This window comes from Carya illinoinensis, chromosome 15 (assembly GCF_018687715.1).
Source record: "Carya illinoinensis cultivar Pawnee chromosome 15, C.illinoinensisPawnee_v1, whole genome shotgun sequence".
In the NCBI taxonomy this organism is placed as follows: domain Eukaryota; kingdom Viridiplantae; phylum Streptophyta; class Magnoliopsida; order Fagales; family Juglandaceae; genus Carya; species Carya illinoinensis.
In genome coordinates, this window is record NC_056766.1 from 4,541,060 (window position 1) to 4,554,846 (window position 13,787).

General features: G+C 35.2%; 1 protein-coding gene across 1 annotated transcript; it reads right to left on the reverse strand.

Annotated features, from left to right (window-relative positions):
• Window positions 1–10,505: 10,505 nt before the first annotated feature.
• On the reverse strand, window positions 10,506–11,873 carry LOC122297721 (wall-associated receptor kinase 5-like). The gene has a single exon (XM_043107868.1). It carries the CDS (start codon window positions 11,797–11,799, stop codon window positions 10,708–10,710), a length of 1,092 nt encoding a protein of 363 aa, XP_042963802.1. The 5' UTR covers window positions 11,800–11,873; the 3' UTR covers window positions 10,506–10,707.
• Between the last annotated feature and the right edge of the window lie 1,914 nt (window positions 11,874–13,787).

The window sequence follows — 13,787 nt, forward strand, 5'->3', positions numbered from 1 at the left end:
CCAATCCCAGCTCCTGCCTCGCCGCCACCTTCCCCCACAAACCTCTTCAAGCCGCGGCCTCCTATTGCTCCAACCCCGCTATCCGCGGTTTTCAGGCCACCGCACCACGGCCAATCACCTACTCCCTCACCGGCGACCTTTCCCCTATCCTAGTCTCCAGCCCCAGTGATCCCTCTCTCTCCCCGTGGCATTGGAAACCCATTCAGGTTCTTTGTCGTTCCCCCACCATCGCTCCACTAGCGGCAACCACCTCTTCACCACTTCATTACCAACCTCCCAGCTACCCAAACCACCCATCCTCAGCCCTGATCTGCCAGCATTGTAGTCCCTTGAGCTCCACCATTTTTTTGCCTATTTTAGCCTTCAACCATCACCTACGCCGCCACCCATGGCCAACCACCACCACCAATAGTTTCACAAACACTCCTAAGCCATTCCCTAGCAATCGCTAGTCTTCATTTGTCCTCGTTCAGAAGTGGGTATTTTCTAACCCAGGGCCACAGTGCTTTTACACGGTTACGTTGCTTTTCTGCCACCTTTTGCAACCCTTTGATCTTTCGAAAAATATTATATAGCGCTGTAAGTATTTTTCAAACTTCATTTAAGATTTAAATACATCATTGCTTTTTCAATAAATTGTGACTGGTTGGTTATGCCGAACTGAGTCCGAGGAGTCGGGTGTCGAATGAATTGGAGGACGAAGTTATTTGTATGTTGGTTGATGTTGAGATTTTTTGAATATTTTGTGTCTTGATGTGTGCATTGCATAGAGCATGCATGTTCATGTTTGAAAAAGGAAAATTGGACTTTTCGCATAATGGCATACATGTACATATGTTGAATATTGGAAACTAGGTCTTCATGTATAAATGGATTTTTGAGTGCGTGTATATCACGATCCCAAGTTGAGATGGGGCATTATCTCGGTGGAGCTCTTCTGGTCATTCGAGAGCGCAATATATTGAGTGATGTACCCTGAGTTGTCACTGGGCGACAATGAGAGTGGACAGGATAGTAACGCTCTCGTGTCAACTCCGTGGCCCCTCTGTTGGCGGGGCTAGAGGATGCTTGGCTACGTACGCGCTGGGCATAGAACTGGACATCTCTCGTTACAAAGTCACATGCATGGTCGTTACCCATTGTGTGACGAACGGAGACAGGGTGTGCGAATGACCCCTAGGGGAGTTCATGGTGCGTTCGGTTAATAAAAATGGATTTTGAGTTGAGACTTAGATTTTGGGTCATTTTCTGAGAAAATGGGGAGGAAAAGTGTTAAAGGGAATTTTTGGGCCAAATGTGATTTTTGGCGTGAGTTGGAAATGAATTATTTTTAGGAAATATTATTTTTGGATCTCATGCATATGACATCATGTTCATGCATATTATTGAGTTTTAATGTATTTTTATCTTGAGGGTGTTTGGATTTTTACTTACCTGCAGTATCATCTTTGGTACCATAGACTTTGATGCAGATGAGGAGGAGAAGGCTGAGCCTGAGGAGGTGGCTCCGCCGGAGGACTTATTTGAAGTTGCTTGTAGTATTGGAAAATATCTTCCTTGCCTCTATATTATGTACTTTGGATTTGTGGCAATGTCGAAACTTGTAGTATTTTGATACGCTTGTTTTAAGCGAGTTTGAATTTTAACAAAATTCTTATGCTTAGTTGAAAGACTTTTTATTAGACTTTGATGTAGATGAGGAGGAGGAGGCTGAGCCTGAGGAGGTGGCTGAGCCTGAGGAGGTGGCTCCGTCGAAGGACTCATTTGGAGTTGCTTGTAGTATTGGAAAATATTTTCCTTACCTCTATATTATGTACTTTGGATTTGTGGCAATGTGGAAACTTGTAGTATTTTGATACGCTTGTTTTAAGCGAGTTTGAATTTTAACAAAATTTTGGTACTTAGTTGAAAGACTTTTTATTACCGTTGCGTTATTTTTATGTACACGTGTTGCATATACACACGCTTGGCACTTGGCATTGGAATTGCTTGACCCGTGTTGTCATCATCCCGACGTCTCGATTTCCCCATGTCCGTACGTGGGAGTTGAGGGAGTCACATATATATCTACATATTGATTTTAATGATAACAAATGAATTAAAAGAATAAATGAGTCTCAAACTCAAGTTGTCTATACAATGGAGTCAAGCACATCAAGGAACCAAGCATGAGTAAGAAGGGAACAAGTTCACATTAAAGCTCATAGCGTAATTTTGTACATCTATTGAAAATTCAAAATTAGAATTAAGGCTCAAAATTAACATTTTGTCATAAAGCATTAAATTACATTTTCCACATATGCATAATATTTTTGAAAATTAAAGTTGAATTTTTGAAAGATGATTCATTGTCATCTTTCACATGTACATATCATGAATAAAAGTTTGAATTTTAAAAATATTAAAGATTATTAATTGTCATCTTTCACATGTGCATATTTTATTTGAAAATTTTCAAAAGTGATTGATGCTCTTTTTGACTTATGCAAAAGGTAGATGATTTTGTTTAAAAAATTTGAAAAGTAAATAATATTCCTTTTGTCATATACGAAAAGTAAAGGGATTAGATTTAAAATATTTGAAAAGTGAATGATGTTATCTTTGACAATTGACAAAGAATAAACTTTTATTTGAATTTTTTGAAAATTGAATGATGTTGTTTTTGACATATGCATCTTTTTAAATTTGAATATGAAGTTTCATATGTCTATAAATAGCTCAATTGATTGTAGGGATGCCAAATATGCCATTCCTTTATGCTATGGATTTTATTGATGTTTTGAGGAAAAAACATGCATTTGGAACCTACAAAGAGATTGTAAGGAGAATTCTCTTACTTTTTAAAACTCAATGATGATATATATACATATATACAAAGTTGTTCATGTAATTATTTTACTGATTACCTCATGTTTATGCCAATTTTTAGGAATTGTTCTTGACTACGAGGGAAGATAAAAAGTTTAAGACTTGAATATCCTTGAGTTGAACAGATCTGGGAAGAACAAAAGTACAAAAGTATCAAACTTGGCCCCTTTCATTATTTTGTATTTTTTACATGTTTCAAGGCTATGTAATGGGTTGTGTTATGCTTGGAGAAATTATTCATTTTTTTGTAAAACTCATGTTTGTTGTTCTTGACTTGTCACTTAAGATGTTTTGTGTACACACTCAATCAATTTGTTATGGTTAAGAATTTGATGGGATTTTCATTTTTAGTGGAAGATTTTTCTTTTTGTAGCTTTCATATTAATTTTCTTGATTTTACATGACCATTTGCTGCTAAGTGAAGGCAAATACTACTTCTCCAAATCAAAATGGCATTCAAACAGCTATTAGGGATGATTTTTTTTCTTTTTTTTGTTCCAAATTAAATCCATTCAAATGGGCTTTTTTTTTTTTTTTTTTGCCTTTGAACAATGATTAGGCCAAAAAAAATATCCTTTCAAATGCTTTCGAATAGAGATGACAAATTTTGTTCTAAAATATATTTTTTAGGTCGAAATTCAGGATTTCATCCTAGAAAACTTTTTGGGACAAGCTAGCGATGAAAAAATTTCATCCGAAAATACTTTTAAGGGGGAAATTGAAATTTTTTGGGACCTTAAAGAGTAAGTTTGTTGTAGGGATGCTGGATGATTGTGGCTTAAGGATTGATTGTAACAACCCGCTAGAAATTCAATTGTGAAATTTCTATTGACTTTAGGAACCTCGTGAAGACTCTATAAGCTTTCACGAATCCACTAATCGCATAGGTTTTAGCCTGTCAACATAGTTAGTGTTATCACTCACTATGGTGCCAGAAATGCGATTTTAATTATTTGAGATAGTTAGAAGTGTCAGAATACATTATAGTCTACACCAATAGGCTTAATTGAATATTTAGGATTTTTCAGTACTAAGTTTATTACGTTTATTACGTTTATTTTTGGAGTGAATAGTAACCTCGGTAAATGTACTAAGCGCAGTGTTTTCAAAATCACAGTGTGAAATGTCCAAATTAGGTTAGCGATATTTTATTTGGACACTTGGCAAGATCTTAACCACACATAATGAATAGTATTAGATACTTGGCACAAAGAGAAACCATTAGATGGAATTATCAAGGTGTGAGATCATGACACCTAAGCAAAATACACATTTGGAAAATATCTTAAGAATAGAGATTTAAAATACACATGGAAAGATTTTAGCCACCTTACTCTTCCAAGTCTACTCCACATTTGGAAAATATATTGAGCTAATTTTTATAGATATTATTGGATAGAATATTTTGAGATAATCTTTTATAGATATTTTGGGTAGGAGAAAACCACACTCAACTCTCAACTCCAGCCTTATCATCTCCCTTATCTCGTCCATAAGCATCTCCAGCCATCACCTACGAACTTATCTTCATTTACACGTTCCTTTAAAAGAATATCAAACACTTTCTCTCGGACAGCTTTTAGGAGTTCTTTTGCACGCCCATTTCGAAGCTTTTGTAAGTATTTTATCATAAAGTCTCCTTCATATAAGTTGTTCCTTTTTGAGTCTAGTTTACATGGATATCTTATTTGTCCCATTTTAAGATCAATTGTTCAGTCAAATATATTGTAAACTATAGAAAGGTCATTCTGGGAGAGAAACTGGAGAATATGTTATAGTTTGGAGTTTTTGACCAAGCTAATGGATAGATATTGGTCCGAAAGTTTTATGGAGTATCGTTAACATGTATATATGACTATTGGTTGAGGATTTTTGCATGATTAAAGGTTTTGATGAAAGATTTTCTTAGATTTAGAAAATTAGAAACTGGAAGAGGAAAAACAGTTTCTGTTTTGAGAAAGTTTAACTCTTTGGTGGTCTAAACCTATTCCAATGACTTTGATAATTTTGTTGGAGGATCCTAAGCATCTTATATACATATTAGAATATTATTTTGAAGATATTTGATGTTAGTCTCAAAGATATGAAATTTTATGCAAAGAGATATTCAGATAAGCCAAAGTGTGGATGTTCTTGGCTAAATTTATGTTTTGGTTAATTTTTAACCATGTGATCTTGAATTAGAAGCTTATATATGTTTTAGGGCATCTTTTTAAACCATGTGATGGTTTGGTTTGAAGATCACATATTTATAAGTCATAGATCAAAAGGTTGATCAAAACAAGTTGGAAACAAAAAATCAATAGAAATAACATATGGGAATTTCGGCCCTATGGAGTTTTAATAGTTGTGATTAGTTTTAAATTTTTCTAAATTGATATTTGAGTTGAGGATAAATTTTACATGAGGCATGTAAATTTTAGTGACTTTTGGAGTTAGTATGCCAAATCCTTAAGTTATGGGTAAAACGGTCATTTTCCTACATGTAGAAAGTAAAATGGAAATTTTACTCTTTAAGTTAGTATTTTTCCATATTTCAAATTATTAGTGATTTAGTACTAACTTTTAGAATCACTAATTACAGTTCCTCGTGATCGCGCTTGAGGTTTTATAAGAAACGCGGAGATTGAAGTAAGTTAGCTTTTAACTTACTAGCAGTCTACTATGTATGTGTGCTAAGTAAAGAAACTACCGTATATATATATATGTGTGTGTTACCATATATGCCATGCCATGCCAAGTTATCACATAATTGTCTGTTACATAAAATTTATTCTGTCATCAGATTTTATCTGTTACATAATATATTATGTCATGTATTGTTGTACATTACAAGTACGTCATGCTAAGTATGCCATCTATTACATGTATGTCAAGTCATGTAATATTCACTGTTGCAAGTATGTCATGTTAAATATGTTGTCTATTATATGTTATGTCATGTTACGAAATGTTTCTATCTCAAGTTGGTCATGTCTTTCAAGTTATGTTCAAGTCACGTTATGTTACGTCAGGGTTTCAGTCCTTTCGTATTCCAGTCACGTTTCATCTTGAGTACATTCACTTTGTGTAGAATACATGGGGCCACAACAACTGTGGAGTATGTATTTAACTACAATTGTGATGCGTAGAATACATGGGGCCACAACAACTGTGGAGTATGTATTTTTCATGTTAAGTCAAGTTTGTGTAGAATACATGGGGCCACAACAACTGTGGAGTATGTATTTACACGTAGAATACATGGGGCCACAACAACTGTAGAGTATGTATTTTTCATGTTAAGTCAAGTTTATGTAGAATACATGAGGCCACAACAACTGTGGAGTATGTATTTAACTGCATTGTGATGTGTAGAATACATAGGGCCACAATAACTGTGGAGTATGTATTTACACATAGAATACATGGGGCCACAACAACTGTGGAGTATGTATTTACACGTAGAATACATGGGGCCACAACAACTGTGGAGTATGTATTTTTCATGTTAAGTCAAGTTTATGTAGAATACATGGGGCCATAACAACTGTGGAGTATGTATTTAACTGCATTGTGATGTGTAGAATACATAGGGCCACAACAACTGTGGAGTATGTATTTACACATAAAATACATGGGGCCACAACAACTGTGGAGTATGTATTTTTCATGTTAAGTCAAGTTTGTGTAGAATACATGGGGCCACAACAACTGTGGAGTATGTATTTACACGTAGAATACATGGGGCCACAACAATTGTGGAGTATGTATTTTTCATGTTAATTCAAGTTTCAGAGCAAGTTCATGCTAAGTCAAGTTTCAGATCAAGTTCATGTCAAGTCAAGTTCAGTTCATGTTTCAATTTAAGTTATGTCAATTATGCTATGTTGTACGCTAAGTTATGCTATAATTACTTATGAATTTGATTATGCATTTATGCTTTTACTGTCATCCATGCATCATTAGCCTGTGTGGAAGTTGTTTGTTAACTTGCTGATATTTGTAATCAAATCTCACTGTGGTAGTCCCAACTACCATTCCCACTCGAATGGTAGATCTTGTTACAGGATCTGAAGGAGGATCAGGAGCTGACCAACTAGACACAGTCGACTAAACGACGGTGCGTCGTTAATGTTAATATAGTAGTTAAATTACTACTTGTACGATGGAGTTGCATCTCCAGTACTTTTGGATCATAACTATTTTGGACTAGTGTTATGATCTTAGTTGTTCAATGGGTCTTTATATATGAAGTATGTTTTAAGCATTTGGGATATTTTCAATTTGGTGCATAGTATTGCTAAAGAAAAATTTATCCGCTGCGAATATTGCATAATATTAGATGCATGTTAGGAACATTGCATCTTATATGTCATGAATGGGGGCAGGTAACCTGGTGTTGCATGTCTCGACGCTTCAAATGTCCGTCCAATCCCAAACGGAATTTGGGGGCGTCACATTGATTATCTACCATCATCCATTGGTGTTTAATTTCCCATGCTATCAATGGTACCCTTCGAACAATAGCCAATGCTAACATCAATAGTTAAAGATTGCACAGATGTACTAATTAAGCAAATGCTCACCTTTTACAATGTTGTGATTAGCTTTTTTCCTTGAATGCTTTTCCTTAACTCTCAGTCAATCCAGTTCAATTGCCACTTCTTTCATAGTACGTATGCCTATCGTCTCCTTTAACACTATGGCTTCTTTTTGCAACATTAGCAACTTTTTTGAGTTACTCGGCATTACTTCTATTGTGGATGTCATCATCAAGAATTTCCAATAGGTGATCCTCCTCTACCATGGATACAAATACATCGCTAGATTTCTCTCACTTTTAGCCCTAACAAAAGAAATTACTTTCTTACCTATTAATAACTCTACTAAATAAACACCAAAGCTATAGATGTCACTTTTTTTTTTAGATGACTAGTATGAAAGTATTTTGGATCCAACCATCCAAATAATCCTTGCAGCAACGCAGTTAATTGTGCCTTGTCATGAGGAAAGAGTCTTGAAGCTCCAAGGTTTGATACTTTTGCTGTGTCATTTTCATCCAAAAGTATATTTGCAGTTTTTACATCTCAATGTATAATTGACATAGAAGCTTTACAATGCAAGTATGCAAGGGATCCTGCAGTTTCTGTTGCTATCGTAAGAAGTTTGTAACATGAGTAAGGAAGAACCGCTTTTATCACAAAGATGATTAGAAAGTATCCCATTTGTGATGAATTCATAGACTAGTAAGGGCACTTCTATTTCCAAACAACAACCTAAAAACTTAAACCACATTTCTATGATTGATTTGAGTAAGCACAATCCTCTCATTTATGAATTGCTCAATTTGGCTTTGGTCCCAAATTTTGGACTTTGTAATAGCCACCACTCTATAATCAGCCAACAAAATTCCTTTGTCAACAACAACATAGCCTCCTTGGCCAATGACCCTACTATTGTTGTAATTTTCGGTTGCCTTCTCAAGTTCTTCAGTGTTGAAGATTTTTGTTGTCTGCATGGATCTTGAGTGATTTGGGAGTCTTTGCTGAAACATTAGGCCACTATTTGTTTGGAACCACTTCTCTTTGAGTTATGAGCGTTCTTTTCTGCAATACCCAATATACCAAAGAACATCCCATAAGGAGCACTAAGAGGCCATTGCTTATACGTGTTCCTATTAAAACATGCATTTTGACCATTTTGGTAGTTTCACATTTCTTGTTTTTTCAATCCAATTATACATCTTATTTTGTAACTAGCCCTGCCCCATGATTGTTGGCAACGTCATACGAAGCCACTCGTAGGTCTTCTCCTCCGTATCTCTCTCCATATCTCCTTTGTCTGTCTCTTCTCTTTGTCTTTCTCTAGGTAACTAATATGGCGGCGCCGTGTCGCCGGCCATCGCCTACTAACATTGCCCCACTCTTTCTGTCGGCTTCTCCCACCTCTCGTAGACATCTCTCTATCCACCGTCCTTCGTTCCTCACAATTAGGGCTTCTAATGCCACCTCAACAAGCACACACACTACCGAAGAAACCCCACATCTAGCTCACTTCTGTAACTCACTCAGATCTGCCAGCGTCAACGCCTCCTTATTGCCCCCAATCTCTCTCTCTCTCTCTCTCTCTCTCTCTCTCTCTCTCTCTCTCTCTCTCTCTCTCTCTCTCTCTCTCTCTGTTCCGATGGGGGGTGTCTAGCTCTTGGTGATGGCAACGGCAGAAGAAGGGCAAAGCATAGACCTTTGGAAGAGTAGAAAGAGAGAACGACAAGAAATGAAGAAGGAAATCATGGGGGGAGAAGACTTATCCCTAGATGAAATGACGTATTAAATCAGTAATAAAACGCAAAGTTTTGTAAGTCCTGAAATGGCACAGTTTAATGTTAGCAAGTTGTTAAATAGTGTTGGGGGTAGAAGACATGTAGTGGATTAGAGGGTCAGTTTGGTCATTTTATATCATCGGTTTGTTAGAGAGGAGAACATGCGTACGTAGTGGAGAAAAAGAAAAGGGGAATTGATTTGGAATCTTGTATGAACCATTGTTATTTTCATGGAGGTTTTGGGTTGCCTCGAATCACCCCGTTATTATAGCTTTTGAAATACAAATATGATTACCCATTCATCTTCATCTCAGATCTACAATTCCTTCCTTATTCTCAAAATTACAACTAAGTTCCTTACAACTAAGTTCTGAAATAACTATAATTTAAGGGGGGAGATTCTAATACCCCATTTGATAAGAATAACAGTAAATAGTGTATAGAATCTCACATTATTTGAGAACAAAAAGGTTTTGCTCATTATAATGATGTGGGCATTCCATTGGGGCGTTGCACAACTGGAAATAGAAATCCAAACTTGGCTTGAGCTGTTGCTACCACTTCCACCGCCACCATCGCAAAGAGTATTAGCATTCCAATCAATGGGATTAATTGCAAAAGCTTGGAGGCTAAGTCCATGTTGAGAACTAAGATTTTTTCAAGACGATAATGTTCTCTTCTACTTTGTCTTCACAAGTGCTTAAAAGTGTCCTAGATAGCCCTTGGACACAATTCTTTATAATTTCTTTTTTAATCATATATATTTTTGAAAACAAAAAACATAATTCTACATCTCGATTTAAAAAAAAAAAAAAAAAAAAACGGATACTTTCCATTTAACATAGAGTTGTAAAATAATTTTTGTCGTTACTTATATTACAAGCCATTAATTGGTAGCTTCATATGAAAAGAATACGATCTTACGTGTTGTACGTGATGAGTTGTCATTAACATCAAACGGCTTAAACTAAACTGATAGAAATTAGAAAGTCGACCGATCGAGACCCATCAATTTCTATGTCATTCTCTTATTGCGAGCATGTGAGGGAGTCTACATTCAATGATATTACTCATGCATGCCCCCATCGCCAATCTAGCTTGGGGCTGTTAGGAAATATGTTTTGAGAAAACTAAGAATTTTTTGGAGATGTTGTTTTAAGACGAAGACTAATGGAAAAAGAAACATGATCTTTTTTTTTTCTTTCTAGAATTATAAATTCTTTCGTCACCAAACATGCACTAATATTTAAGTTACATTAATTAATCTACCCATAATTCACAAATAAAAACTTAGAACACACATGATGAACGGACCCAACTCAAAGTGGACACCTAATTGAACAATACTGTGCTTGCTCACTCGTACATACAAAAGCTCCTAATAATACAAAGAAGACCATGAGAGAAAACTTTTAACGTACAAAAAGATCTATATATATTGAGAAAACTTGAACACTGCATGCAAAGAGACCGAAATCGGCCATCATCTGTTGACTTGGAGGAAGATGCTGGATGGTTGTGGCTTAAGGACTAATGGATTACCTGCCATCATCTGTTGATTTTAGTGCTTGATTTCCCATACTATCAATGGTGCTACTTGTGGAAGAATAGCCAACGCCAACATCAATGCTTAAAGAGTGTGTTGATGCGCTAAGTAGATACTCACTCTTTTCTGTGTTGAGATTAGCTTCTTTCCCTACTTGTTTTCCCTGAACTCTCAGTCCATCTAGCTCCACCGCCAGCTTCTTCATAGTAGGCCTATCATCTCCTTTAACGCTTAGGCATCTTTTTGCAACATTAGCAACTTTCTTTAGTTCCTCGATATTACTTCCATTGTGAATGTTGTCATCAAGAACTTCTACTAAGCGATCCTCTTTCACTGTAGAAACAAAGTATGTTGCTAAATTTCTCTCACTTTCAGGCCTATCCAAAGAAATCACTTTCTTACCAGTCAATAACTCTGCTAATACAACACCAAAACTGTAGACATCACTTCTTTCAGTTAGATGGCTAGTATGAAAGTATTCTGGTTCCAAGTATCCCAATGTTCCTTGCACCAAAGTAGTTAATTGTGTTTGATCCAGAGGAACGAGTCTTGAAGCTCCAAAGTCTGATACTTTTGCTATGTGATTATCATCCAAAAGTATATTTGCAGTTTTCACATCTCTATGTATAATTGGCATAGAAGCTTCATAATGTAAGTAAGCGAGGGCACCGGCAGTTTCTGATGCTATTCTAAGATGTTTGTCCCATGAGAGTAAGGAACACTGACTTTTATCATGAAGATGATCAGAAAGTGTCCCATTTGTGATAAATTCATAGACTAGCAAGGGCACTTCTATTTCCAAACAACAACCTAATAGTTTAACCACATTTCTATGGTTGATTTGTGTAAGTACAATCACCTCATTTATGAATTGTTCAATCTGGCTTTGATCCCCAATTTTGGACTTTTTAATCACAACCACTCTATTATCCAACAATATTCCTTTATAAACAACACCATAGCCTCCTTGCCCAATGACTCTACTCTTGTTGTAATTGTCAGTTGCCTTCTCAAGTTTGTCAGTGCTAAAGACTTTTGTTGTCTCCATGGATCTTGTTTGATTTGGAAGTCTTTGCTGTAACATTAGGCCACCATTTTGTTGGAACCACTTCTCTTTGAGTTTAATGAGCTTTCTTTTCTGTAGTAGCCAATAAAAAAGAACTTCCCACAAGGAGTGCTAAGAGGCCAATGCTAATACCTGTACATATTAAAACATGCATTTTGATCAGTTCGAGAATTTCAAATTTCTTGTTTTGTCAATCCAATTGTATGTCTTATTATGTCACCAGATAGAACCACATATGTAACAACATCTTAAGATAAGTCAAACAAGATTTGAATTACATGCTAGCCAGTGGTCGGGAAAAAAGGGATAGAAATGATCAATTAGCTGCTGATTCCTAGTGGTGCATGTTGTTCCTATACTGTGTGTTGTATCTTACATTAATGTTGTACTGAGACTCATGATCTTGTACTCCTAGAGACTCATGACGCGGTTCATTGTTAGGATGAGTACTCTAGATAGGATGTGCATTAATCTTCTTTTATATATACTTCATTGTTAGGAGCAAACTTATAAGTTTATATAGAAGACACTTAGAAGTTTATAAACTTATAAGTTTATATAGAAGACACTTATAAGTTTTCCTAGTAATTAAACTTACGGCTAGCATCTGTATTTATTTTTTAATATTTTTTCGGTGTCAAAGAATATTTATTAGTCAATATATAAAAGAAACGAAGGGAAAAATTTGCTATCTATTAATATTCGGCTCTTTATTGATTTGGCTAACAAAGGGATCGAAAAAGGCCACGAGTACTAACATTTGTTTGGCGAATAATTTTTGTTTTTATTGTTTTTAAAGAAGAGGGATAGTGTCCTAATTTGACTGATTGCATTGAGTACTTCCAAGTTCCAATGAAGGAATACTATATACAAAAGAAAAACATGGGGGTTTACAAAAGGATTGATTTGGCCAAGGTATTATCATAAGAGTATATACTAATTGTATATACTATTGTAAATTTGGGGCTTAACATAGTATTTATTACAAAAAATAAAATATCAATAATATTTACACATTTGGGTCAAGATGAGTTATACTTCTTACTAGAAAGTGGTCTCGAATTCCGACTTTTTTCAACCAAATGATTATTGGGAAAACAAGTAGTACTGATGAGATTGGATAGCCAAATCCTTAAATTTATGTAATTTGAAAATTAGAAATTAAACAAACAATGAACAAAAAAGAGTTTAAAAGATTATAGTATGCACTAAATTATATTTAATTAGTTCTAATACATACGTACCGAGTCCAATAGGAATAATTATAGATTGGCTTTCTAATTTAGCTCTGCAACCTGTTCCTGGTGGCATCATCCCATCTCCTTCGAACCCATGTCGACAAGTACATGTGTAATTTCCATCAGTGTTGGTGCATGTTGCATTAGAATGGCAAGGTTTCCGAATGCACTCATCAATATCTGAAACACACATGGAGACAGCTGCAAGCCGTCACAAGAATTATATTATGGATGCAGCTAGCGGGCGCCCAATCTTTACAGCTGGGCGTACCGTTAGTAAAAAAACATTTTTTGTGATTTTTTTAAATATTTTTTAATATTCTTAATCATTAAAAAAATACAAAAAAATATAAAATTTCATTAATAATTACTTCCTTAATCATTAAATAAAAAATTTTTTAACAAAATAAAATTCACGAACAGTAAAATTGAGGGGCAAACTCATTGATCCATTTAGCATTTTCCTTTTATTATATGTAGAAATAATATATATATATATATATATATGAAAGAAATGATTTATGTAGTCTCAGGAGTAAGGATGTGTGAGTCAATCTCGCACATTCTTTTAAAGGTCAATCTCGCACATTCTTTTAAAGGAAATGCTAGTTTGCCTCCCCATTCTTACCGATTCATTTGACTGCTTAAAAAAAATAAAAAAATAAAAAAAAAAGGAAGAAGAAGAAGAAGAATAAGAATAAGAAAAAGAAAAAAGAAAGGAAAAAAAATTACATTAATAATTAAAGAAGTGATTTTTAATATATTAGT